Source organism: Bombyx mori, chromosome 16, assembly GCF_030269925.1.
Source record: "Bombyx mori chromosome 16, ASM3026992v2".
Lineage (NCBI taxonomy): Eukaryota > Metazoa > Arthropoda > Insecta > Lepidoptera > Bombycidae > Bombyx > Bombyx mori.
In genome coordinates, this window is record NC_085122.1 from 4,588,410 (window position 1) to 4,616,381 (window position 27,972).

General features: G+C 34.8%; 4 protein-coding genes across 4 annotated transcripts in view; 2 read left to right on the top strand and 2 right to left on the bottom strand.

The window, feature by feature from the left end:
- The first annotated feature begins 909 nt into the window (after positions 1–909).
- Positions 910–4,114, top strand: LOC101742457 (NAD-dependent protein deacylase Sirt4). Its single transcript, XM_004928869.5, has 4 exons — positions 910–1,729; positions 1,829–2,019; positions 2,923–3,150; positions 3,595–4,114. The coding sequence occupies exons 1-4, from the start codon at positions 1,561–1,563 to the stop codon at positions 3,916–3,918; spliced, it is 912 nt and encodes a 303-aa protein (XP_004928926.1). The 5' UTR covers positions 910–1,560; the 3' UTR covers positions 3,919–4,114.
- A 6,486-nt stretch (positions 4,115–10,600) lies between these two features.
- On the bottom strand, positions 10,601–17,472 carry LOC101742306 (serine/threonine-protein phosphatase 4 catalytic subunit). The gene is made up of 7 exons (XM_004928868.5): positions 16,876–17,472; positions 16,570–16,742; positions 15,994–16,146; positions 14,836–14,954; positions 14,013–14,194; positions 13,136–13,325; positions 10,601–12,514 (listed from the first exon to the last, which is right to left on the bottom strand). The coding sequence occupies exons 2-7, from the start codon at positions 16,717–16,719 to the stop codon at positions 12,385–12,387; spliced, it is 924 nt and encodes a 307-aa protein (XP_004928925.2). The 5' UTR covers positions 16,720–16,742; positions 16,876–17,472; the 3' UTR covers positions 10,601–12,384.
- A 39-nt stretch (positions 17,473–17,511) lies between these two features.
- The window catches only part of LOC101741968 (flotillin-2), a 436,009-nt gene continuing 425,548 nt past the window's right edge, over positions 17,512–27,972 (top strand). The window contains exon 1 of the mRNA XM_021349858.3: positions 17,512–17,743. Within this exon, the coding sequence (XP_021205533.2) occupies positions 17,695–17,743 (49 nt within the window). The 5' untranslated portion in view covers positions 17,512–17,694. The remainder of the gene's footprint in view (positions 17,744–27,972) is intronic.
- LOC134200320 (glucose dehydrogenase [FAD, quinone]-like) lies at positions 18,159–27,910 on the bottom strand. The gene is made up of 5 exons (XM_062672953.1): positions 27,575–27,910; positions 24,836–25,063; positions 24,122–24,254; positions 22,938–23,057; positions 18,159–22,592 (listed from the first exon to the last, which is right to left on the bottom strand). Exons 1-5 carry the CDS (start codon positions 27,846–27,848, stop codon positions 21,353–21,355), a joined length of 1,995 nt encoding a protein of 664 aa, XP_062528937.1. The 5' UTR covers positions 27,849–27,910; the 3' UTR covers positions 18,159–21,352.

A 27,972-nucleotide genomic window follows, 5' to 3' on the forward strand; every position in this document is an offset into this window, starting at 1 on the left:
GAAAACTTTTTAAGCTATTTTTTTATTGCCCTTGTAGACAGACGAGCATATGGCCCATCTGATGATGAGTGGTTACCGTCGCCCATGGATTTCAGCAATGCTAGGAGCAGAGCCAAGCCGCTGCCTACCGATAACGATAAACAAGATGGAGGAAGAGAAGTTGGTGGGTGGTGGCTATCAATTGGAACAAAACAAGGTTCACGCAACCATAGTTTTGTAGTCGACACAATTGACACACACTCGAGACAACTACATCCTGACTAATCGGCGCTGGTGTCGACGCTCACACAATCACGGGCCATCATTCCTTTGATCTACCGACACAACGCCGATTGCGCACCATCATACGCGATGATGGCCGATCACACACATTTATGCCCTCTATACTATCCTGAGTTTCTATAATCGCCTATCATGGCCAATTATAAAGAGGAGCCATAATAGCAGTCAGTAAGTTAGCCTACTAAATTCAGTGGCAAGAATGGTTTCTGACTGACTAAATCATTTAGAAGTAAACCTGTGTCAGTCAATCGTTTTCCATGACCCGGGTCGATCGTGACCGGGTTATAAAGATTCGATCATTTCAATCATTTCGGTCACAGTTCGTATGTATCTATTTAAACAAATGACCGAAGGATTGCGGGAAAAAACGGAGTCACAAGGCTTAAATATTAGGTCAAACGATCTCGAATCCATTCGTAGATAATTTTTGAAGTCTGCTGGTTCTAAATCACTCATAATGTTCATATTTGCTAACATTCCGCGCAGCAATAAATATTTCTTGCCCGTTTTTTTTTTTTTTTTTAGAAATTGTAAAAAATATTAAATAAAACAAAACAAAAACAAAAAGGGTGCGTGTACTTATGTACGCGTGTAAGAAGTTATACTTTATTTTTATAAAATTTTTTTTTTTTTTTTTAAATTTTAAATAATTAATAATATATACATATTTAAAGTTAATAATTTAATAATATTTAGTATGAATTATATTAAATAATAATTTTGTCATTTATATTACTAAAAAATGAATGCTAATATGTAACACATTTTTTTACGAGTGTACATGCGCGAAAGTTCACCTGCGGCTATATTCAGACTCGCCAAGTTACGTCGGTCGTATTGTAATGAGCGATTTAGTGGGCAACTTCATTTCTATTAATTTGCGCGCGCATTGTAAAATTTCACTCTCATCAATTTTTCATAACGCACCTAAAGAAGTACCTATAACTTCAAAAAAAATTTATTGTCTAGACAATACTGGGGCCGTCTGGGGCCATCTTCTTACCCACGCGACACGTCTTACTTCGTCGTGCTTAAACTGACAATTAATTCGGTAACTGAATTTAGACCAGTGTAATCAGAAGCTTCTACTTGCTTTTACTTCTGAAATCAGTCGGCTAAATTTAGCCAAGTGTAATAAGCCTTTAACCTAAATCATAGATTATTTCGTACTTATTAATTGACCTAAAAAACCAATGAAGTAGGAAACCTAAGGTCTATGTAAAAAACACACTGACTGAGTGACTAGTTAAAGTTATTTTGTTTGAAGCAATTGGCAATATGTTAAAAAGATTTATACCGTTTAATAATAACGCTATTAGCAGACACATAGTGTGTGTTCCGAAACATAAACCACCCGAAAAAAAAGATTTTGACGTTTTGAAAGAGTTCTTAACAAACCATAACAAAATTTTAATTTTGACTGGTGCTGGCATTTCTACTGAATCAGGTAAAAGTATTTAGACGATAAAATTTTCATTGAACGTTTTTTACACTACGCACGGTGTCCTCTGTGAAGTAGTACACTAATAAAGTTAGTGGTCGTTAGGTATTCCTGACTACAGATCGGAGGATGTTGGTCTGTATGCCCGTAGTAATCACAAACCTATACAGTATCAAGAATTTGTGAAGTATCCGAAAGTAAGGCAAAGGTACTGGGCAAGAAATTATATAGGTTGGCCGAGATTCAGTTGTGTGCAACCGAACGTCACACATCTCTGTATTCGAGAACTAGAGAAGGTATATTAAAGGAATCAACTACATCATCACTTTTCATCAACATTCGGGTATAACTATTATTTAATCAGTCAAATGTAAAATAATAATTTTAATTAAGCCAAAGTAATGTATTCAAAGTAAGGGAATGAAGGAATCCTAAGAAAATATGTCATTAAAATGTTATTGTAGTTTACAATGTTTAACAATAATCACCTGAGACAGAGAACAGAGTTTTTTAATTTACTGCATAAATGAATGAATGATCTTACTTTCTTGTATTAAACGGTCATTGGTGAGCCATGTGAATACTACCTTGAGACCTGACATTGTAGTTTCAATCGTGTAGTAGAATGGCTGTGCTAACATTTAAATTTTACTGCATTGTCACACAAATAGGCCTATAATGAAGCTACTGAGTTATGCAGACTTACAATACATCATACCACTACATTTCTTTATCTTTCTTTTCTCTTTTTATCTTATTTAGTAGCTTACAATTAGTTTGGTATATTCACATCCCAACTGATGTTAAGTGGTTTCTTGAACCAATGTATGTCACAATGTGAATACTCAGTAAGATGATCAATGATAGAAATTTTTTATATATATATATATGAAAACAGCTAATGAAATAGTCATCTTTTTATAAGTTAAAAATATACTGTAAACACCTTCCCAAGCTATTGTATAAATTATAAATTAGTAAGATATAAGTATACTGTAATAAGTAAACCTTATTCACTCCATTAGAATTTTATAAAAGTATTATCAGAAACTTATATAAGCATGATGGTCAATTTGGATTGATCACATTCATTTCAAAGCTTTTATACCTTTAAACTAAATCAGATTAGTTTATCATTTATCATTGCAGTATGGTATTACTGATAATCATATTATTATAAATATATTTTTTATCCACAGAAGGGAAAAGTGACATCTATAGTGACACAGAATGTGGATAGATTACACCACAAAGCTGGTTCTGAAAAAGTGATTGAATTACATGGGACAAGCTACTTAGTTCAATGTCTCAAATGCCCCTATGAAATAGACAGACATGAACTCCAAGAAATATTAACAGAGAATAATCCAGATATGGAAAGTAGTTTCTCCATGATAAGACCGGATGGCGATGTTGAATTGTCGAGGGTAATTTCTCTATAAACATATCAAGCGGTGAAAGGCTATTTGGTATAAGCGACATTTTGGCAAATTTACAGGAGAGCCAATTAAAGTTTAAAATTAAGAATAAATATCAAACGAAAACCTTCTTCAGCTATTTGAATGAAGTAAACTTATCTGCAAACTTATTTGCAGTTCAATTATAATTCACCTGTGGGTGAATTTGTGGGACATTGATAGCTCACTGAGTTGTTCGCCCGATTTTCTCAGTGCGTCGTGTTTCCGATCCGGTGGTAGATTCTGCGAAGCACGGCTCTTGCTAGGGTTCGTGTTAGCAACGTCATTAGGTTTGAGCCCCGTGAGGTCACCTATTAGTTAAGGCTCCGCTGATATAGCCTCACTATGATAATGTTAGAGAGACAGCGAAATTACTTCACAATTCAACTTTCTAATGAGTCGTCTTAATTTTAGGAACAAGTAGAAAAATTCCGAGCTCCACTCTGCCCAAAGTGTGAAGGGCCTTTGAAACCAGATATAGTGTTTTTTGGTGACAATGTACCCAAATATCGCGTGGAACAAGTCAGAAAAGAAGTGACTAGCAGTGATGCTGTATTTGTAATGGGATCAAGCCTCACAGTTTATTCTAGCTATAGAATTATATTGCAAGCCAGAGATGAACACAAAAACATAGCTATATTAAATATTGGACCTACTAGAGCAGATGATATTGTTAATATAAAAGTATCTACAAAATGTGGTGATGTTTTACCTGAATTATGTAAATCTTTAAATTAAATGTAATTAACACAAAATAATTATACAACTCTAACATTTCTGACATGATCATTTGAACATGAACATGCCGTAGTAGCCTTTAGGCCTTGAAATGTACATATTATGTTAAAATAGCTATAAGAAGAGTTATAATGTATATTTTTTGTAGTTTTGTTGTTTTATCAAAGATTATGAGACAATAAAAAAAATAACATAATTTTATTTTATTTGTTAGATAAAAGAACAAATGAGACAAGGAAATTACTTTTTTGTGTAAGATTTAATCTTTAAAAGAATTTATTTTATAAGGAATACGGTCGTCAGCACGTGTTATGAATAAAACCTTTATTTTAATACTGCCTTCTGCTCGTTGTAAAACTAAAAGTTATTTATAACAAGTAATAAATATATACATAATTTTTTACTTTTGTAGGTAGACTAGCATATTGACCACCTGATGGTGACTGTTTACCGTCATTTATGGACGTCAGCTATGCTAAGAGCAAAGGGAAGTCCCTGCCTACCACTAAGTACTCTTCACAAAACTCGTTCGAATTTCAGCGTAATGACAAAAGGATCCTTCTTTGCAGTGTACGCACAAACTTGCCTTAAATGCTTCGATCAACAATAGTAACTATTGTTGATCGAAGCTTAAATGGGTCGAACTGAACTAAATTTAATTAACCCAATCGGAGACCTGCTCCAGAGTTCCCCTTCGGACAGAAATATTGATCGTCTCTCCTGCATCAAACTAACAGATACTGTAATGGCTGATATATTGCATATCCCGTATGCGCGTGTGTATTATTCGCTAAGAAAATTCATGACGTGGTTATTTTCCGAGAAATTCATTTAACTATAAATAAAGGAGAACTATTTATTCCCAATTACGTTTAATAATATTATCTTCAATTCGATAATACTACTTACTTAATCTAACCTTTAAAAACAATGTCGTATCTGGTATACCTATAGTATAATAAATTATAATTAATCATGTAATAGTCTCTTCCTCTTAACACGGTATCAGTTGTATTAATTGAACGTTCATGCAAATTCGCGTGAATTCAATAATAATAATAGAAAAATTACAGTATAATAGAATGTGACTAATGCCAGCTACCGCTGAAGGCTTTACTTAAAACCTGTAAAGGGCATACTGTAGCTCTCAGAAAACGGAAGTAAAACTCACTATCGGCAAACGTTTTTTCTAGAAACATTATGGACTACCCACAAGCTTAACGAACTCTTTGACCTGTCGCCACAAAAAAGTGTTTAGTGATGGAACGCCCCCCTAGATTGCTTTGGAGCCCTCCGAGATTGCAGTTCCATTTTTAAGCGAGAATTACATTTTTTTTTTTGTAAATGCTTAAAACTGAATCAGCGACAGTAAACGGAGTGACGATACTAAATGAGGCTCAGGGGCTACGAATAATAAAACTATGGAACAGTAACTCGCCTACAATTGCACTTTAAAAAATGGTTCCATTTACGCACACAAATAAAAGCAACACAACAATACAACGAAATAAAGCAATACAACGAACACTCACACTCTTTCATAAACAAACGCTCGCACGCGATTGGTCGCGCCAAGGTCACGGTTCGTAAGCTCCACCCAGCGCACCCTTATGACGATGACGTTGTGCAGTAGTAATGAATTCATGAAATATTTTCTCGTTTTATTATTAAATGACTTTATTAGTGCAATAAAAATAAATGCAGTTTATAAGTTAGTACATGAGATGAAAATATGATAATTAAACTTATAATTAATGCTGCTACTACTACTACTACTACTACTACTACTACTAGTATACAAGGTGTAAGGCACACGACTTTCACTTTCAAGTATGTACATGGCCTCTTTTTGAAAGTGTATGCTGCATATTGTGCTATTTTTGCAATGCGTCCAATTTGTTTCATTTCTTTCCAAGCGTACTATCACAAGCGGCTATCGATTTTTTACGTTGAATTTCATTTGTCGGAAATCTCCACTAATAAGTAGTACTACTACATAGCAAAAGTAAGCGTACATATTGCATAACACTATCCATCATCAATATTATGAAATTTTACGATGTTTGTATATTTAATTATGAAAGCTAATTCCACTATTTTTCATATCTGTATGGCTTTTACACCATTTCACGACACACGATTGCATACTTGCAAAATTAAAAAGCGCAAAATAATAATTATCTGGTCAACCGAAAACTGACGCAACACGACCGCACGACACGAGTGCCACAGCGAACTGGCGCGCCGTTTTGTAGCTATTTTAAGCGCCGCCCTCCGCGGTAGCTATTTACGTGGAACCATTTTTGAAGCGTAATTACTTTTCTATAGTTTTATTATTCGTAGCTCAGGGGGTTAAATGAGCCACGGATAGTCTACTTCACTTTTTCCGGGACAACATGACTCTAAGCTTCAATATACAAAAAAAAACATCTTCAGGTCTTGAAACCTACGCTACATTACAATTACAAAAATTTATTATTGTTTTTGGACTTCTTAAAATATTTACCTTATAGGAAGAATCCTTATGGCAGTGTACAATTTAGAACTTTGGGTTGTATGATTTTTTTATTTTAATCTTAATACAAGTATAATTCAACAAGACTTGGTCACAATAAACTTGCAAAATTTATAAATTTTGAATGAAAATAACACATGGTCATATTAATCTCAGTTACAGCTAATTAACATTACATATCTAACTTTTATAGAAGTATATTCTTTAGAATATTTTATTATGCTTTCTTGATTAAATTGTTAAATGTGAAATATGTAATTAATAATTTTATATTCGATCGTTTAACTTCACCATGTTTATAGCTTTTTCCACGAAACAATCTTGCTGCGTATGCAGAAATTTGATTTCTGTTGTAAGTTAGATATGTAAAAGTTGAAAAATAACAACGTTTGTTTCGAAGTGGACCCGTGTGTGTGCTTAGTGCGAATTTTTTAACGTTCTCGATAGCGTAAAAGTTGACTCAAATTTAATTTTGTATCTATGGATTTGGAACGTTTGCCTATGTTTGCCGCTAGGGGCGCTGTTGTAGTTTTTTTTTTTTTACAAAAGTTGGGATTTACAAATCAGTCAGGTTTACAAATCTAACAGAGTGAGCTTAACATTTTTATTGTTCTTTACTCTATGATAATTTTATAATATAATTTATGTATGCATTTAACGTGTTCCACTGTACGCGATACATGTGCATGATGACCTTAAAATCCTCCCTTTTGTGACAAGGCTGATGATAGTATTTACTTTTTTTATGAAATGTAAAGTAAATTAATTGAACACGCAATGGATCTGAAAACAAATTTTAATGTCTGCTGTCTGCAGCAAGATACCATTAGATTTACCTTTTAGGATTACTGTGGACATATTTGTTCAAATCCAAGCGGTTTCCAGTATATGTTATCTACACACAATTTTCACATTCTCTCTGAACTGAATAGGTGGACTGGTGGTAGGACCTCTTGGGAGTCCGCACGGGTAGGTACCACCACCCCGCCTATTTCCGCCGTGAAGCAGTAATGCGTTTCGGTTCGAAGGGTGGAGTAGCCGTTGTAACTATATTGAGACCTTAGAACTTATATCTCGAGGTGGGGGGCGCGTTTACGTTGTAGATGTATATGGGCTCCAGTAACCACTTAACACCAGGTGGGCTGTGAGCTCGTCCACCCAACTAAGCAACAAAAAAAAAATAGTACAAAAGGTTTACAAAGAAAACTGTTCTTACAAAACATATGATGATAATTTTGTTTTGCTTGTTTATAGTTCGAAGACTTTTTTGGCAAAGGACAATTAGGTACGTACCTAACTTCAGTGATGCTCCAGTGAATTTAAGTAGGTATATGCATTATAATACTCAACATTATTTCGTCAATTTCGTTTAAATAATAACCTTTTGAATAAGAAAATTAATACATTACACGTATTAAGCTATTTAAATACTATTCACTACTTTTCGTTATTTAAACTAAATATATTCAGAGATAAAGCGAAAAATACAATAATTTAAATACAGAAATAGTAAACCGAAACATTATTTTGCTTGAGAAACAGACTTTTAAATATAAAAGTTCTTACATCATAGTCGTACATTTATAAAAAGATACCTAATTAATTTTCGACAAACTAGATGTTAATGAATAATTATACCGAAAATTCTCATAATCCGAGCTCTAAAACTTTATTTACCTATTTCTTTATTCTAACTAAATGCTAAAATGCTATGCTACGCATCAAATATAACAATCGATCATTTAAATGCCATAATTTTCTCGTAACTTGAATTACCTTAACTTTGTATAATATGATAAATGCCACAATTTTCTCGTAATTTCAATTACCTTAGCTTTGTATATGAAGCTAAAAATCCTCGTAAGAGTAATATTTTATTCAACTTAATTTCTAGATTCCTTGATGTTATTAGGAACAAAAATAAATTGTGAAAGGAGATCGTAACAAAAACCGACACTTTCATATCCACAAAATACGAATACAAAAAAAAAATTGCTTCGAAGCACAAACCCATGTTGTTTCAAACCCGCGAACATTAAAGTGAAGAAAAGTGTAATACGCTAATTTCCTGCGCGACCTGTCGACCTTACGTGTCATTTGGTACCTACCTATTTAATTGTGTGGACACACAATGCGAAGTTTGAAAAAAAATATACAGTCAAACCTGGATAAGTGAGAACTGGATAAGTGAGAAAACTCTATAAGTGAGAGTAATAGCCAGGACCCGTCATTTTTAGCTCCTAAAACCTCTATTAGCGAGAAACAGAAACCTCTGTAAGAGAGAGTCGTTTTTGCCTCATGGACCTCCGTAAGTGAGACTGCTACTTATCTATACCTCTATAAGCGAATGTCGAGCTTTATTTATTTATATTATTTAGGAGGAACAAATGACAAAACAAATTACAAACTTAACATCTGCTATTTTATGACCCATTCTTAACTTTCGTGGAACTTCTTAACATTGTTTTTGTATTGTTTTCTCGTCAATATTTAACCTATTCTATTTCGTGGAACTAAATAACGTTGTTATTTATTCGATTTCTTTTCGAATGGACACATGTCCCTGTCTACCGTCCTCTTTGTCGGACATACTCAGTTTATCGTTAATAAATTGCGAAGGAAAGTTCTGTTCTGCATCATGTTAAAACGGAAAATCAAAGTAGGTACTGCCATTAAGTGATAAACTTAAAATAGTGAATGCGTTTGAATCCGGGAAATCACGAAATTAAATTCAGAGGGTCCATTAGCGAGAAACTCGGGTTAGTGAGAAACCTCTATAAGCGAGAATGAGATTGTGCTCCCTTGAACTCTCGCTTATCCAGGTTTGACTGTATAAACCTTTTTTCGAGAACGATTAGCTTAGTTCCGGTGCTATCTCACCGTAAGGGCCGAGTCACACCGGAATGGCAGCGATGCCAGCGGCCCCCGACGTCGCCGCTTGCAGCCTCGGCCTCCAGACTGCACGCGCATAGTCTCCTCTTGACTAGTTAAGTTTCTTCATTCGGCAATGATACTCGTGTGTTTGGAGTGAACATGATGGAATTGGTCATTATATACGACCGCGGTGCCGCGAGCGGCCTTATGTCGCCGCTGGCAGAACCACCGACAAGACGCACATGGCGCACGGCTGTTCGCTTCACCGCGGGAAGGCGCCGGCTGTGTCGCGACCTTTTCAAGCTTTTCAAGCGATACTGATCTTTTAAGTATATAAAGTTTAAAATTATTTCACACTGAAAGTGCTCGCCGCGACACTGCCGGCCGCTGCCAATCTGGTGTGACTCGGCCCTAGGATATCACTGTGCTTAGTGCGAGTTTTTTAACGTTCTCGATAGCGTAAAAGTTAGCTCATATTGGTGGGATTGTCATTTTAATGGGATCGTTTGCCTACGTTTGCCGTTAGGGGCGCTGCTCCAACTGCACACAAAATTGGGTTAACTTTTACGCTATATTGAACGTTAAAAAACTCGCACTAATCACACAGATTCATAAATATAAATCATTACAAGTCACTAATAGGAAATCGAACAACTCATGTTCCGAAATTGCCTTGCAAATTACAAAGCTTGGCTGTATGCAACGGGCGCCATCATTTCGCGCACGAAATTTGCAAACAGTCGAATAAAATGCTATTAAAAAATTAAGAATTATTAAATTTGTTTCAACTATTTCAAGCAATTCATTGATGCTTTACAACTGTGAATTATGTTCGTTTTTTTTACATCTACATAAATTTAAATTGTTCATTACTACTTTTCAGATGTTTTAATTTGGCAATAAAATGTTTATACGTTTGTCTATCGGTGCACAGAGATTTTTAACTAATCAGCTGTTGAATGTAACTGTTTCAATATTTTATTTTTTAATAAGTACCCACTTATTTACACTTTAACTGTTTCAATATTTTATTTTTTAATAAGTGGGTACTTATTAAAAATTTTATTTTTTAATAAGTACCCACTTATTAAAAAATAAAATATTGAAACAGTTGCATACGATTAGCAATATTTTTCTTTAAAGGTCCAATAGATACTGTGTGTACTTTGTAATTCACGAAGAACTAAGCATAAATAAATGCCTATGATTCATTCGTTCATAAAACTAATTCGAAAACGCTACGATTTTAACTTGTGTACTTATTCCACTATTGATCAATTCAAAATAAATGAATTTTTAGACAAAATCATATTTTATTTAATAATATACTGTATAAAGGAAATACTTGAATGTTTTTTGTTTTTGTTTTATTAACACAGATTACTTATTAGCTAAAAGACTTACTTACAAAACGAAACTGCTATTACACTCTCGCTAAATCCAAAGTGAGATCACCACTAAAAACTTAGAAATTCACCACAGTCAAATAAGGGATTATGAACATATTTTAAATAGGAACTACTGCTACTACTTGGTGAACTTACACTTTTGTATTTTTTCTTGCATAGATTGATAAACGTCCACCTAGTATTAAGTAGTGACCGGTGACCACAATAGTGGTACCTACCCAAGCGGGCCTACTACCCTGGCACCGGAAATTACCGCAAAAATTTTGAAAACCTTCATACTTGGTCTTTATTACACGCCGATATACCTTCATCGTGGAAGATGTCCGTGAAAGCGTAAAGTACGCAGATTCTAAAAAAAAAAAACTGCCTACGCGCTTTGAACATCGGCATAGTCCTTTCGCTTAATATTAATACCAATATGGAACATCGGCATAGTACTTAATATTAATACCAATATGGCAGATATCTTAACTTTTAGGTCACAATAATTATATGTCTGTGACAAAATATTGTTTCATGGTAAATTTCGATTGTAGTGTGCAACAACACGTTACTTTAGTTGTAGTATAGGTATAACCATTGTATTTTGTATTAAGTAATTAGTAAGGCAGTCAATAAACGATCGTCGACCAAAGCACTCGTTTCATTTAGATAGCCCACACATAACACGATTCTGCTCATGACGATATTTTGTAAATTACCAATTTTTATATAAAATCATCACTCATCAAACTATGCTCAGTTCTGTTCAGACAATTCTATTTTTGCGTTCATATCTAAACTATGCAAATAAACTACTAGGTACACTAACATAAATGGAAAACAATATTTCAAAACAAAACCTTTGTACAAACATGGAAAGTTTTTTTTTAAGCCAGCAATGTTATGCAAAAGCAGCTGAATGACGAATCTACGTCTTTTCGTGGTCGTTATTTAAAATTTTGTTACACTACGGATGACGCTATAACACTTTATAATTATTCGATAGCATTTTTTGACGAGCTTGTATCAAGCATCAAGCCAAAATTGGCTACTAAAGTAATCGGACGACATAAATGTAGCATCACCCGATATATGCTTAATCAAAACACCCACTAACTCAATTATTCGTGCCACAAGTCAAGTAGTTTCTAGAAGAAACATAACAGGAGATAACACAGTTATTACATAGACAGCATTAACATTCAGTGAAAATTCAGCAACATTTTGAAACATAGCAACAATGAAATAAAATTCGAAATAATGAATTAGCCCCAATTAGCGACAGTGTAATAACAGTACTTCACAGTAATACGCGCGCAATGTAATTTAAAAATTTAAATCATTAAATAAACATACTTAAATGACATTTTGAAGTTGATTTCTTCTCATACATTATCAATAAAATTTTGGTCATGTACATCACTTGAATGCAGTAAATCGTATTATCTTCCATCTCTCTATTGAATACATAGGTGCACTTACACTATGAAAACTAATTTTCGGACATTTTCCTTCCAATAATGCATAAGACAAATCACTTGTTCACAAACATAGTCACATCATTAACACTTGCCAGTCTTGAAATCACAAAAACAAATCTCTACATTAAAATTGTTTCGTCACTATATATATTATATTAAACCGAAATACAAGTTGTTCGTTTCAATTGTCTATCTTACAGGAACATTATAAGAAGTATTCGGCTAGGGGTTTCTTTGATGGTACTCCTCGAGATTCCTGCGGTGCTGCCTCGAATATTGTGAATTCACGTTGAAGATTTTCGTTTAACTCTAATATAGCAGCTACGTTTCCGCATCTGAATCAGAGAAGGAAAAACAGTGTGATTAGTGAGCACATACAGGTAACAAAAGATTTAATTTTCGAGTACAGTAATACATTAATATCTGCACACAATGCTGTATCCAGAAAATTTAAAGGCTATAATTTATGAGATTCCTTTATTTGGGGTGACAGTTTTCGGAGCTTAAGGTTATGAAGAGAGTACCGTCACCCACCTTGAGAAGATGAGGTCAAAATCTCAATTGACTTATAATAACTCTTATCGCTGTCCTAATCTTAAGCCTGGAAGTGAAATGGTCAAAATGGTCAAAATGGTGAAAATGACCTGTGATCTAACACACTCCCTAACACCAGTATTCAATATTTATCGCTTTAATTGTACTGAATAATGATATTAATTTTAAAATGAGTCTATTAAGTTTACTGAATTAAAATTACTTTTACAGTTCGATTTCATGTTTTGCATGGTCCCTAAATATTTATGATTGTTATATTTTCATGGTAAAGGATGACCGAGTGAGTTGTCACTGACATTTTGTCAGTGCCAAAGAAAACTATGTAGTTATCAAAACCTTGAGAATAATATGATACACTGAATTTAGGCAAGAATCTGTGGTCTTTTGTCGACAATAAATACCTGTAACAATAATTAGGTGCAGACCATACAGTCAACACGGTCTCGTTGAAATGCCATTTGTAGCCCTCCATGACAAGCTGATGAGCTCGACAGATCATATCAATATCATTTGACACGTTGAATTGAGCGACTACATCTGAGCCAAAGAGATAGCCAGCTCCTCTTGGTGAAACACCCCAACCTTGTGTATCTGCAATAGATAAAACCATAATCTCAGTTCTTTAGGTAAAGAAGATTAAAAATATTTAGAATTAGATTTTAGTTAACTAGCCCAAGGATCATAATAATAATTCTTTCTTTACATGTCACCATTTTATTTCCCCTCCATATTAATCCCCAGAATATAATAATAACTACAAACCGAAGATACAAGGAAAATACTGTCATGAAAATTTATGATCGTTTTCCTCTTTTGAGTTTATGGGTTAATTTATTTTTATCACAGAATGTCATCTGTTCATCCTTCACCATCGAAGTAAATGTTTTGCAGTTACCTGCCAGAGGAATTGTACTCAGATGCGGTTGCATTGCTTGATCAAAGTTGATTGCATGATTTACCAATTACATCACTAGGCACTGATCACATTATGTAACTTTAGGTAAGGTGGATTTTCACAAATGTTCTTGGTTCTATTCTATATTCTAGTTCAGGATACAAACATCCATACAAATATTTTAAATGTGAAAGTGTTTGTTTGCCTTTTTTTACGTCGCCAACGAAACAATGCATTCACATGATTTTTTAAGGTCAGGAGTATGACATAGGCCACTTTCTAACCAGAAAAACATGTTTGTCCCAGGGGAAACTATACTGGCACTTTTCCTTAATCACGCGGACGAATCCAAGAGTGACAGCTAATCATTGTTTCATATTTACCTTCAGGATCACTCCACAACAAGTCACACATTGGTCCGTCGTGAGGAACTTCCTGCTTTCGATCAATAGTACGAATCTGATCTAGGGTGTGTATCGACGGACTTAGACCGCCGTGTACGCAGAATATCCTTCCATCGATAATGGCTGACAGTGATAAATAGTCAAATATTTCTGTACAGTATCTGGAATAAATAGCATTTTTCCTCTATAGATAGATAGATTTTTAAGAGTTGATTGTCAACAAAGAAATCTGAGCATGGATTTGAAATCAGAGATAATAGAATCATAATTAGAAAAAAATCTTTTAATGAGTTTTAGTCTAAAATGTAAAGTAGTTCTTTCCACTAACAAAATCAGTACAGGGATCTTATTAGGAGATTCTTGCCCACAAAAAAAGGCTAGCTACATTCACATCATCTTGTCAATTGTTATTGTGTGAATAGAAAGCATGATTTTGCTCATGAAAAGGGTTGTTTTTCTTTTCAAAAGATGTGTGAACAAACACTTCTTCACAGCATTTCTAAGTGCACACCTGCTCTTAAGTGATTACTGTAGCCAATACACATCAGAAAGTACATGTCACCATTCACCTTGATATATGAAATGTAAATATCAATAGCATAATTTAATGGCCATATTACTATTCTAACCTACCTGTGTGGACTAACATGACGTCCTAACACTAGTAATTGTGCAGTTTATTACTTTTGCAGGTTTGATTTTGAGCACATAATATTACTTTTTGATAGTGGTAGTCAGTTGCAAACATATGTTAATAAGTAGCATCCAATGAAATTATGTATTTTGAATATCAGCCACTAACCTCCACACAGTGATGGAACCATATTTCCTAAGGCACTCATCGTAGAAACCATAAACCTGTGTGATTTGTCTCGATTCATGATTTCCTCTGATGAGTGTTATGCGATCTGGATACCTAACCTAAATTTTAAATATAATACAACTTTAAAAATTTAGTTTAATTCAGTTAGTATGTTATTTTTTGCTATTTAACCACATCTATCTAAACTTTTCGAGAGTCAGAGGTTATAAGCTTATATGGTTTAGTCTTGCATATTACATTGTCATTATATTATTTCCAAAGGTTTTCATGGCAATAAAAAATGAGAGATTAAACCTTAGAAGTAGTTTCAACAATATTGATATAAAAATTTATGTATTTTATAAATATGAAAGTGTTTGGGTGGTCCGAAATTGGTTGATCATATTACTGAAACTATTGATAAGTCTGTTCTATCTTCTTCCCAATATTATAATAAAAACTATGTTTCAGGTACATTTTTATGTTTTCTTAAGGCAAAACTAGCTTTACTGTATTTTATTTACTATATTTATTATTTTTGTTGCAGAGAAAATAAGTACTGTTGCCTGAAATGCAAACACTGTTTTTCCAATTCTTTTTGAATGAAATGTACAATTCTTCTATGGACTTAGCTTAATATAAGACAGGCCAGTGTCAACTCAGCTTCCATATAAGCTACTACCATTTTATGACTGCTACTTTAAACAATCATGTATATTATATGATTTACTTTAGTAGACATTAATAATGATTTAAAACTTGTGGGCACTCATGTATACTTTATATCCGTGCACAGTGATGAAACATGGGAGCCACTAAAACATTCAACAGGTATCAATTAGAAGCTCCTTAGAGTTGCAAGAGGTCAGTTTAGTTGCTATGGTCTTCTTCCCTTTTATATAGAGTACTATAGTATTTTAATCATACTGGAGAGAACTGGATGAGTCATGACTCAAAGATTCATGGTTATAAGCAAGGTGAATAAATCGTAAAACACAATCTGAATCATTAATTTGCATACGCTTTTCAAACAAGAGCTCGAGGCAAGAGAACAGGCAACTTCTGACGTATCAATAAAGATCATAATGTTCACTCTTGAGATACTAATGCAATGTAATTAATGTGTGATTATTGTTCAATAATAATGTTAAAAATTACCTTTAGTGCAAGTAACAATAAGAAAGTTTCAACAGAATAAAATCCTCTGTCCACAAAGTCTCCCATAAATAAATAATTTGTTTCGGGTACATCACCTCCAACTTTGAAAAGTTCCTTTAGATCATAAAACTGTCCATGTATGTCTCCACAAACCTATGGATAAAATATATTATTGTGTCATTTCCCATGTTCATGCAGAGGATTTACTTATATGTATATTGATTTGAATTTTCTGTTACATCTCACAAGCTTTCATGGTTTAATAAATTTTGATTTCACTTGAATATTTGTTCACTTAATAGTTGAGAATGGTTTATTTTTTATAAGATACTTATAACATTCAATGTATACTAAGCAAACGTAACAATTCATTACATTTACAATTACAATTTCTTTATTATTACGCATATTATTATGATTCATAAAAGAATTACTGCAATTTGATATGTTGTTATGGGTTATAAAGAACTTATTAACATATAAATATGTGTAATTTAAATTTGTGAAATCATTTGATAGCACAATGATAGCATTATTATTTGAATATATTGTGAATATTTACATAATATACATTACCGTTACGGGCGAATCCACTCTTTGAACGTTACTTTCTTCTACCAAAATTTCTCGAGCTTTAGCGCATAGGGCTTTTACTTCTGCTTCCATTATAATCTCACATCTTTTCAGCTGTTCGATCTGACGATCGAGATCGCTCGTATCAGACATGTTAAAACACTCGGTCACGTTACCTTAAGAGATACACATTTCAGTTTACATAGAAAAATTGGGCATTCTTTCAGTGGGGATAAACCAGAACACAACGAACCACCAAATTGTTAGGTTATAAAGACAATGAAGATAATTTTATTGTATAGTACTTACAATGTCTATTTCAACAACAGTTGAATGTTTTTATCTAATTTCGTTACTGATATCTCAATTATTACAATACTTTCGTTCGACAATTCTAACGCATCCGCCATTGACCGTAGTATATAGAATTGTGTTTAGTCTATGGCTCAAATATATTTACTGTATCAGATATGCTATGGCTGGTTGGTAGCTTTTTTTTTTTTTTTTAAGAGATTTTATGACCTGGTAACTGAGACCTTTAAGTCATGTCTTATTTTAATCTATATTCTTAATTTTATGAAAAATGATATTATGGAGTGAAATGAAATGAAAATGATTAATTTGAGACATTAATCAACTGGGATGAAATTAAATGAGATGATATGAGATGAAATCTAATCTCAGTAAAATGGTGGTCATTTACTAAGATTTTTCAGTGGACTTTTTGGAGGATCCCGAGAAGTTACGTCCAGCGGCTTTGTTTCATTTTCCCACATTTGTGCACTTTCACAGATATTAAACGGTTAATAAACCACCATTATTACACATTTAAACCCGAAGAAACACTAAATAGACAAAATAAAACAAATCACACAACTTCACTCCTCGCGTTCCCGCCAAAAAAAACCATAGCTAGGCTAAAATTACCAGGCTATAAAATCCCGTAAAAAAAAGGGTGGGTGGGATGGTGAATGGGTGTAGTTATCATTAATGACATTCATTCGGTTCGTTCATTGTCACTGTTGTTTTTATATTTATTGATTTTTCGGTAAATTAAACAAGTTTGTTATCGTTTTAGTTGTGAAGTGCAGTGTGTGTATCGTGAAAGTCACTGTAAAAGGATTCAAAATGGGCAACATCCACACTGTCGGTCCTAACGAGGCGCTAATAGTTTCAGGTATGTCATATAATTCACTAAAACCGAACCATTTCTGTTCATATTATCTTAATATTAAGTGCGCCTAATTTAGTTTCACAAATATTTCAGTAGGTAATAGTAGGTATTATTCACTACCTAAATTATTACAGCACTAAAAAGTATGTAAGTGTTAAAAAATGACATAAACAGATATCTAACATTTCTATTACATTTTTGTCCTTGTATACTGAATTTTATTTTCAGTGTTTATTTTGTAAAAGTGATTTCATTAGATATACTGTATTTAAACTTTTGGTAATCAATACTAATTTACTCCCACTTTTCATCATAAATTTAATTAATTTTCATATAACGTACATTTAATATCATTGAATTTCGTCAAATTAGATGCTGTAAGGAAAATTGTATCAGTGTCATTAGAAAAAAACAAAAGGAAAATAGACAAATTTATCTTTATCATTTGTGTTGATTAGACCAAAGAAAAAATGACCTAATACATGTTATTTAATTTATCATTAATATTTTTTACCTGTCTGCCCAAATCTTATGCAGCTGAGACATTGCATTCATGATGATTTTGATTTTTCTACGCATGACATTTACCATTTTTATTTTTTCATTGCCTTGTAGGCAGTAGGCATACAGCCCACCTGATGGTGAGTAGTTACTGGAGTAATGGACCACTACCGAGCTGCTGCCTACTGCCTGGTCACTGTAATTCTAATTTTGGTGTGGCTTTAGTGTCGTATGACATGAAACAAAAATAGAGCAATAATTGAAAATAGTAAATTTGGATCAAGAGTAAATTTTTCTGTTTCATATCATACTTTTGATATCCTTATCGATTTCTAAATCTGATGTTAAGAATTTTTTTTATTATGTGCATTTGATATAATGACATTTCCAAAAAATGACTCTTGGCCCTTGCTATTATCCAGCAATGTAACTTCTTATTTCTTAATCTATAAACGATAATTAATTATTATTTATTGCTGAACAACATTAAATAAATCTTGATGCAGGCATCGCCACTTATCATAATATAATAAGACTCATTTTTTGCTGTAGCAGGGCAGACAAGCTTAAAGCCCACCAGCTGATAAGTCATCACAGTAGTTTTGGTAGACAAAACAACCCAAATACTAACCTGTGAGAGGAAGATGAATTTAAATTTAATTGTTAAAAATCTGTCACACAATTCAAATTAAAACTCATAATTACTCTGTCAAAAATAGGTTGATTGGGGCCTCAGAATATACAAATAATTTTCCTGTTAAAAGAAAAATATTGCATTAAGTTAAGAAATCAGAATATATCAATCACACATCCAACTTATTAACTATAAAAAAATTAGTTCATTTAAATTTAAATTAAAATTAAATTTAGCCCACTGAAATCAGCTGATTGCCTGGTACAGTGCCTTCCCACTAGTTGTGATTTATTTTATCTTATCAACTTGCTAAAGCATAATAAATACATGTTGGTATCATTACTGTTAGTGTCACTTAGCTGAACTCTATAAAATTGTTCAAATTAGCCTTTATTCCAATAAGAATAGCGTTCAAATCTAAATGATGGCGTGTACCTTAAAACGTGTTACTAAACGTGTTCGGAAATTGATCTTTATTTTGAGGGCTTTAAAACTGTTATTTTTTTTTAAATGTCCGTGTCCTAATTTTATCTAAAGCGTAAATAAATACATTGAAGGTCGGACTCATTTGTTTGTTCTAATGTCTAAATGGTTTTGACGTCATAATACATCTTACTATCTAAAATACAAAGTAAATGATCACTAAATGCTTTTCGAAATTTCTATGTTGGAAAAAATTTGAAGCTCGTAAACATGAATGCGAATGCCGCCATCTACCTTGAGATATAATAATAATAATAATAATAATAATAATGTTTTTATTTCAAGTATCCATGACTCATATGAGTTTGTGGTTTCAATGATATTGTATAACGGCTCTCCCAACCTTCAAACCGGATACCATGACTACTTCGCCTCAAAAGGCAGAGCGGTGATTCCTGGGATAATAGACAATACTGCTCTTCATTGTATAGAGAATCAATTCTTCTTCTTTCATTGCCTCTTCAATCCTGAAGGTTGGCCGTTAGCTTCCTGTATTCATTTCTATCAGCAGCCAGCCGGAACAGCTGTTCGACGGAGGCAATACCGGTCCACTCCCGGATATTCCGGAGCCATGACTTCTTTCTTCGCCCAGCACGTCTCTTTCCGTCCACTTTGCCCATCATTATCAACTGCAGCAGCATGTATCTATCGTTCCTGAGCACGTGGCCGAGATATTCTATCTTGCGCTTTTTGATAGAATGCAATATTTTCCGGGACATATGAACGCGCAGAAGCACAGTTTCGTTCCTGACCCTCTGCGTCCAACTAATGCGTAACATGCGACGGTAGCACCACATCTCGAAAGCCTGTAGGCGTCTTGTAGTGTCCTCTTTAGAAGAATCAATTAGTCATCTGTAATTTACTTTTAACCATCTTACTAATTTATCAACTGTAATGACACAAAAGTTCAAAATTGAACAAACGCTATTTGCGGAATTTGAAATAAGACGTTCGTTAAGATAAATCGCGCTTATCATTAACATTGTTAACTGTTATCAGATAGGAAATAGTAATACATACGTTGACATGACTAGGATGATGTAAATTTGTACTAAGAGATAGTGATAGATGGTTCATCATTCCGATCCGGCGGTAAATTCTGCGAAGCACTACTCTTGCTAGGGCTAGTATTAGTAAATTATCTCAGGCGTGTCCATGAGCTCACCTAGCCTCCGCGAGAAGCTGGAGTAACCCTCTTAGGCTTAGGCTACAAGCGAATAGGTAGGGCCAAAAAAAATTATATAAAAAACCTGAAGATGCTTAGTATTATGGATTCATAAAACAAGTTCTTAGTGTTTTCCTCTTTATTTTTCCTCATCGACTCTTTATAATATCATTACATCACATTAATAGTTCTACATTGTTAGGTTCCCCTTCAACTCCAATTGAAACCGCCGTGTCACTCATAAAAAGTCATAATGATTTAAATTACACGTTTTTTTTAATGCCCTTGGTGAACGGTTAACGTAGCTCACGGACGCTAGCAATGTCAGGGGTAGAACCAAGTTCCTGCTTACCGATTTTGATAGACGATTTATAGAAACGTGGTCTTCGATTAAGTCATATGTATTAAGCGCCCCACGAGCGCTATAAAAATTAGTAAATGTGAAACTGAAACACGTGGTCCCAAAAAAACCCAGTTCAAACATATTTTCTCTTTCCAAGTAGGAGAAACACAACATTCAACTAAATGATTTCAAAAGCGGTACGCATCTTCGTATACCTACCACAAAATGATGCGCCTGCCTTTGATTAATTAGCAAACTTTGGTAAAACGCTTGTTAGTACCACCTTAAAGTATAATATCGAACAAATACTCATGAAATGCAATATTAGTGACAAATATGATAAAAGTATTCTATTACGAGTATAATAAAAGCATATTGAATACTAGACGTGAAATGGATTGATGATATATTAATATTTGATTAATATTATTTATCTGTGTCCAGCACCATTTTATCAATCTTTCAGAGGTTAAACCTGACACTGAATCACAAAAGCTTCCACGATTTTTTAATCAAAGCCGCAGCTTTTTCCCCTATCATGATTGCTGGAGCATTCGTATGGGCCGAAATTGGCTTTGGTATAATGCTACTATCGACAACTCTAAGATTATTTACGCCGTGCACTTTCAATTCGGGATCTACGACGGCTTCAGGATCTGATGATGGTCCCATCTTACATGTTGCAATCTGATGATGTAACGTAGACGTGATTGTCCTCACCGCACACTCCCAATATTTATCGCTTCCAAATTGATAATGTTTACATGTCGAGAGAGGCTTTGTGTATAATTTTGCTCCGTATTTGTGGAAAGGCGAAGTGTCGACCAGCTTTATAATGTATTTAATCGCTTCTACCATAGTCGCCGTGTCATCTGGATGAATCATGTAATTCCCGTACAACTTGGGATGGTCAAAAGGATTCGTTGAACGTAACTTTAAATGACCTTTTGATTTTGGGTGCAAGAGCATAAATAAAACAGTAAAACTTTCAACATTTTCGATGGGTCGATAAATGTCTTGATAAAGCCAATCAGCCAGGTGGATTCCTTTCGCAACAACATCGCCCTCATCCGAAGCTAGCGAAGCACAAGAACCCAACAACTCTATATCAGGATAGTCTCCTGGTTCTTTAGAAATGTTCGTTTTGATATAACCTATAGTTTCTACACCCGCAAGTGAAGACATTGGTCCATCTCCATATTGTTCTAACTGTAAGACATTATCTATTGTTGCTATTTTACGCTCCACCAACGTTAGTTTTGTAGTGTTAATCGTAAAAGCAAGACCAGGATACGAAATGTGATCGTACAGAGACTCTCCCACTTTTAAATCTTGGATAACCGGTATCCCAAAGGAATTGAGATGGTCTTTTGGACCAATACCAGACAACATCAGCAAATGCGGAGACTCGATTGGTCCTGCTGATAATATTACTTCTTTCTTGGCATTTATTTGGTACACCCTTCCATTGCGATGAAACTCAACACCCGTTGCGGTTTTGGATAAAGGATCTATCAATATCTTTGTGACGGTGCTACTATTTAAAATGTGAAGATTTTTTCTCTTTTTGTGGTCGTGTAAAAAGGCTTTCGCACTGCTGGTTCTGTGACCGTGACTCATAGTCGCTTGGATGTAGCTGAATCCGAACGCATCGGGACTGTTATAATCGACTCTACGATGGCCAAATAATTTGGCGGCGTCGAGAAAGGCCTTCGATAACTTGGATCTAAAAAATTAAAATAAGTAATTAGTGGTAATAAACTTTGTAAAATGAGTATGAAAGATATTATTCATTTCTTTTTAACGCTCTACTGTATTTCTGTTTAACGGTATAATATGCTAACGATATTTTCAAGAACTTTCGATTAATTTGAAAATCTGCAGGTGTAGTCAGAAAGAACTGATGAGTATACAATAAATTTTGTTACATTGGCCTATTATTTAATCATTCACCAGGATCACCATTATATTATAGTGCAATGTTTTTTTAATAATTTATAGTTCAGCTTTGTATTCAAGTCTGATTTTTTGTTTTTAAATGATTTCATTCAATAAGGACTTTCATGCTTACTTGAACGGTACATATTCAACATTAAGCTCCCCGTCGCGACCATGCCAAGGTGAATCGGCAAGTCCTTTAAGATAGGCTCGTTCCGACTTCATGTAGTATGGAATAACATCTTTGTACGACCTACCGGAAAATTCACGTTTTGTATATGTTAACTTAAGCACTAAAAAATATCACTACGAAATTTAATACCCAATGTGAACGCTTAAAGAGCTTGCTACGAAATGGAGCGTTTGTGTTTTGAATATACTTGAAATCGCAAAGCTTCTGTGACTAGTATTAGTAGGTGGGGTACAAGCCCTATTGAGACAAGAATAAAGAATCATACAGAAATGACAAGGCATTTCAATATCCTTAATAGACTGAAGGAAATATCTTCCCTTTTTTATTATGTAAAACCGACCTACTGGTATTTTCCTAGGGTTGACCAAAGTTGCAAACATGATGGTAAAAACTTCCGAGTGTCCGTAACCATGAAATCCATGGCAAAGATTATAAAAATTAAAAAAAATAATTGAATTTTAAAACAAATACGAAAATTTATTTGTTTGTATGATGTTGACCTAGAGTATGTAGCACCATTTCATCTCGTCCTATGGTTGTCGTGAAAGAAGCCTACTCTGAGTATTAAACCAGCGTACTGTGATCGGTACCCGGCAGCTACTGGTGGTAGAGCATAGGTATTACACGGATAGGTTTTCAAAGTCGTCGTGGCCTAAAAGATAAGACGTCCTGTGCATTCGTGTTGAGCGATGCACCGGTGTTCAAATACCAAGCGGGTACCAATTTTTCTAATGAAAAACGTACTCGACAAATGTACACGATTGACTTCCGCGGTAAAGGAATAACATCATGTAATAAAAATCAAACCCGCAAAATTATAATTTGCATCATTACTGGTGGCAGGACCTCTTGTGAGTCCGCGCGGGTAGGTACCACCACCCTGCCTATTTCTGCCGTGAAGCAATAACGCGTTTCGGTTTGAAGGGTGGGGCAGCCGTTGTAACTATACTTGCGACTTTAGAATTTATATCTCAAGGTGGGTGGCGCATTTACGTTGTAGATATCTATAGTAACCACTTAATACCATGTGAGTTGTGAGCTCGTCCTCCCATCTAAGGCAATTCAAAAGCAATCATAATGATGTAAAGAGAGATAACGAATTTAAAATATGCAGGCATTCTTACCATCCGTAGTTGCCATCAGCAGCAATCCTATTCCAGTCTTCGGCAAATCCTCTGGTATAGATCATGTAGTTGACGACGCTCGTGCCTCCCACAGCTTTCCCTCTTGGCCAGAAACATCTTTCATCAGTCATCCCTGCGCCGTCGTATGACGAATAAAAGGCACGAATTAATAATTGAGATATATTTTGACTGTATTGATGGGTGAAACGCCACGGTCCACAGAGAGCTAGGTCGTTACCGGAACTTAGAGACATCACAATGTGATTGCTTTTGAGACCCGAGGTTACAGAAAGTAGTGGCATTCATCTGGTCTCAATGACCTGTGATAAACCTTCGACACTGGGTGAGCAGTGAGCTCGTTTATCGATCAGTATGCTTAAGAATAAATAAAATTAACGGCCGTCTGGTGTAGTGGTAAGTGACATGGTCACTACACAAGGGGGTCGCGGGTTCGAATCCCGCCAAGGGAGGATATTTGTATGATAAATATAAAAATGTCTTTTCCAGGGTTATGGATGTATATTATATGTGTATGTGTATAATAAAAATCTTACATTTATTTCCGTCATCTGGTACCTGTAACACAAGTTCTTTACGAACTTACCATGGGACCAGTTAACGTGGCGTGATTGTTAGTAAATATTTATTTATATTTATTTATTTATATATTTATTTAAGAATAGAATTTCTGAACTAAAAATGTATTTTACCAACCAACGCAAATCCCAGGTTGAAACTCCATTTTATAGGGCCACACGTATTCTGTTTGCTGGAGCAGAGGCGCCAGTATAGGTACACTAGTTATCAAAGATTCTCCAAGACCCGCTTCCAGCAATAATACTGACGCTTGTCGACCTTCGCTGAGTCTTGCAGCTAAAACGCTTCCCGCCGAGCCGGCCCCGACAATAATGAAATCGTATTCTGCCAACGGTCCTTTGAAACCTGAAAAATTAACGCATTTTTTTTAGGTCGGTGGACGATATATGAATAATAGGATATAGCATGAATGACAGTTTAATCTAATACAATATTATCTAAAAAAACATTATTAGTTGTCCGTGCGCTTCCAATAAAGTACTCGGGGATATTGTGAACGCACCGTTGTGCATAAGAAATGACGATCTCCACCTGGACTTAATTGTTAAACACATAGTGAAGTAGCTGAAAAGTACGCCAAAACCAATAAACACAGGCTTCACCGTGATGTGAATGTGGAGGCTGTCCAACTCCTCGACGACACACTTAGTGAGAAGACTCAAGAGGACTAAGTCTTTTGAGTTAGTGCAGTGTTTTTTCTTATTCGGAATAGTGTTATAGCGATAGTGACGTAACTAAAGACACATGAACAAAGTGCCTTAATAGACACTAAGTAAGGTCATTGGACTTTATTCTTAGAGATATTAAAATAGTAGCTCACGATAAATTAAAATTACTTATTTTGCCTTATTGAGCTAGAGTACTGTGCCACACCTAGACTTCGGTATATTACATAAAAAAAATAATTAAAAGTTGTCTGTGACCACGAAAACTGTAAAATATTCGAAACCTCAGAAATATAATAATATTATATAATAGTATGTAAATTAGTAAAGTAGGTAAATGGTAATTAAAACTTAAGGAAAACTCCTTTAAAATTCTTGTAATAAAGGGAAAATTAGTTGTTATTCGTTATAAAAAAAAATTATTGCCTTTTTAGACAGACGAGCGTACCTGATGGTAAGTGGTTACCGTCGCCCATGGACTTCAGCAATGCCAGGAGCAGAGCCAAGTCGCTGCCTACCGCTTAATACTCTCCACAAGCCTCGTTTGAAGAAGGACATGTCGCAGCGCTCGGGAAACACCGTGGAGGGGAGCTCATTCCATAGCCGGATGGTACGTGGCAAAAAAGACCTCTGGAAACGCACTGTGGATGACCACAGTGGCTCCAGGTAGTGTGGATGAACTCTACTCCGGTGGCGGGCGGTGCGATGGTAAAAACGAGACGTTGGTATCATCTCGAACAACTCCTCAGAGCACTCCCCATGGAACATGCGGTACAAAGTACGTACCTTGCATTTTCTTAAAATTTTTAAAACTATGTTTTTTCCGTAATCTATCATAAAATTAAATATAATATGTAGCCACCAGCTTATTATTTTTAAGGCTCGTTTCTCTAATCTACCCGTGCCAAAATAAAGCATGTTTTTTTTTTAATTACAGCGTTTCACTACATTTTTTTTTCAATTTCTTAGATAGATGGACGAGCTCACAGCTCACCCGGTGTTAAGTGGTTACTGGTTGCATCATTCGAAACGAATGCACCAGTTGTCTTATCCTTTAGGCCACGACGGCTTTTAAAGAAAATAATTAAGATTATGACAAAAATCTCGATCGCTCTAAGCATTTTTTCGCGATAAATTTGCATATAATATGCAAGTCCCGAACCACAACATTGGGGCCATCATACCACATCACGTCGGACTATCAAGGAATATAATCTGCAGGGTGGAAGACTGTCTCTGTCGTTTTCCCCACAAAATGAGTTTATTTTTTATTTTTTATTGCTTAGATGGGTAGACGATCTCACAGCCCAACTGGTGTTAAGTGGTTACTGGAGCCCATGGACATCTACAACGTAAATGCGCCACCCACCTTGAGATATAGATACTAAGATCTCAGTATAGTTACAACGGCTGCCCCACCCTTCAAACCGAAACGCATTACTGCTTCACGGCAGAAATAGGCAGGGTGGTGGTATCTACCCGCGCGGACTCACAAGAGGTCCTACCACCAGTTTCTGATATACATGACAACGCATTTTGAATTTGTCTTGTAAAATTGGCGTTGTCGCTACCTTCCAGTCGAAACGCCAAAATACGAACTAGAAAGAAGCAGAAACATACGTTGTTTGCTCTAGCAATAACTAAAAATCTGCTGTTTTGAATGCACCTGCGATCATTGCGCTTACACCAGATTCGGAATAATGGAAACATCACTAATATCCATATCGCTCTAAGAACTTACCTATTGGACCCTATTCCCAATCAAATATCCGGAGTCAAATAATATATCTAATAGATTAAACGAATGAATAATTGTTTATTCTTGATATATGCGCTCGCGGGTGGGATATTAATATGAATTTTAAATTCAGGAATTCATAAAAATTATATATAAGATACATAAGTAAAATGAAATCAGAATAAGTTATAATACGTCTTCTAAGTATATCTCGCCGGAATGATTTTGAAACATTAAACAAGAAGCGTATAATGTAATTACTTAATTTATGTTTATAACACGCATAGTTAGTGAAAAATTAATTTCTGAAGTACGTGTAAAAAAAACAGAGACGGCAATTGTTTGTCGACATTGAATTTCAAATTTATCTTGTCCTTACATTTTTTTTTGTTCATTATTATTCAGAAAGGATTTCCTATTCAGAATTTGACGCTAGCTAAAATGTTAAATTACCTTTTGGAAGTTCGTATTTGTCCCTGAGAAACGACAGGACGTCAGGTTCGGCCGGGTCCAGATGCAATTGCGGGGTCTTCATCATAACATCTAGGATCTTGCTTTTGACCGGAGAATTGGCTATTCTTTTCTCTCTGACACCATTATCGCAGAACTCCCTGCAAGGCATTGGTACAGCGTATTCTTCATCATCGATTGATACTGTCACATCGTCATCACTATCTCCAAATATTCTAATAAATAAAATTGTAAATAATGCTATGTGTATTTTCATTATCACGCTCCGTACACGACTAGCAGAAATGTTGTATTTTATTTAGATGTTTCTCTAGTGATACCGGTTTGAGCAGGCTTCCTATGCTATTCTTTTTCTAAATTATTTACCGGGCTTTGACCTT

Bases quoted from the DNA above. Each gene is read 5' to 3' on its own strand.
- LOC101742306 (XM_004928868.5), bottom strand. From the start codon at position 16,719: ATGTCTGATACGAGCGATCTCGATCGTCAGATCGAACAGCTGAAAAGA. The intron at 16,147-16,569 runs GTAATGTATATT...TTTTATCCATAG, and splicing joins GAGTGGATTCGCCCGTAACG to GTTTGTGGAGACATACATGG. The intron at 14,955-15,993 runs GTAATTTTTAAC...TTTAAAATTTAG, and splicing joins TATTGTTACTTGCACTAAAG to GTTAGGTATCCAGATCGCAT.
- LOC101742457 (XM_004928869.5), top strand. From the start codon at position 1,561: ATGTTAAAAAGATTTATACCGTTTAATAATAACGCTATTAGCAGACAC. The intron at 2,020-2,922 runs GTATATTAAAGG...TTTTATCCACAG, and splicing joins GTATTCGAGAACTAGAGAAG to AAGGGAAAAGTGACATCTAT. The intron at 3,151-3,594 runs GTAATTTCTCTA...TCTTAATTTTAG, and splicing joins GCGATGTTGAATTGTCGAGG to GAACAAGTAGAAAAATTCCG.
- LOC134200320 (XM_062672953.1), bottom strand. From the start codon at position 27,848: ATGAAAATACACATAGCATTATTTACAATTTTATTTATTAGAATATTT. The intron at 24,255-24,835 runs GTTGGTAAAATA...ACGACGGCGCAG, and splicing joins TCAACCTGGGATTTGCGTTG to GGATGACTGATGAAAGATGT. The intron at 22,593-22,937 runs GTAAGCATGAAA...TTAATTTTTTAG, and splicing joins GTTGAATATGTACCGTTCAA to ATCCAAGTTATCGAAGGCCT.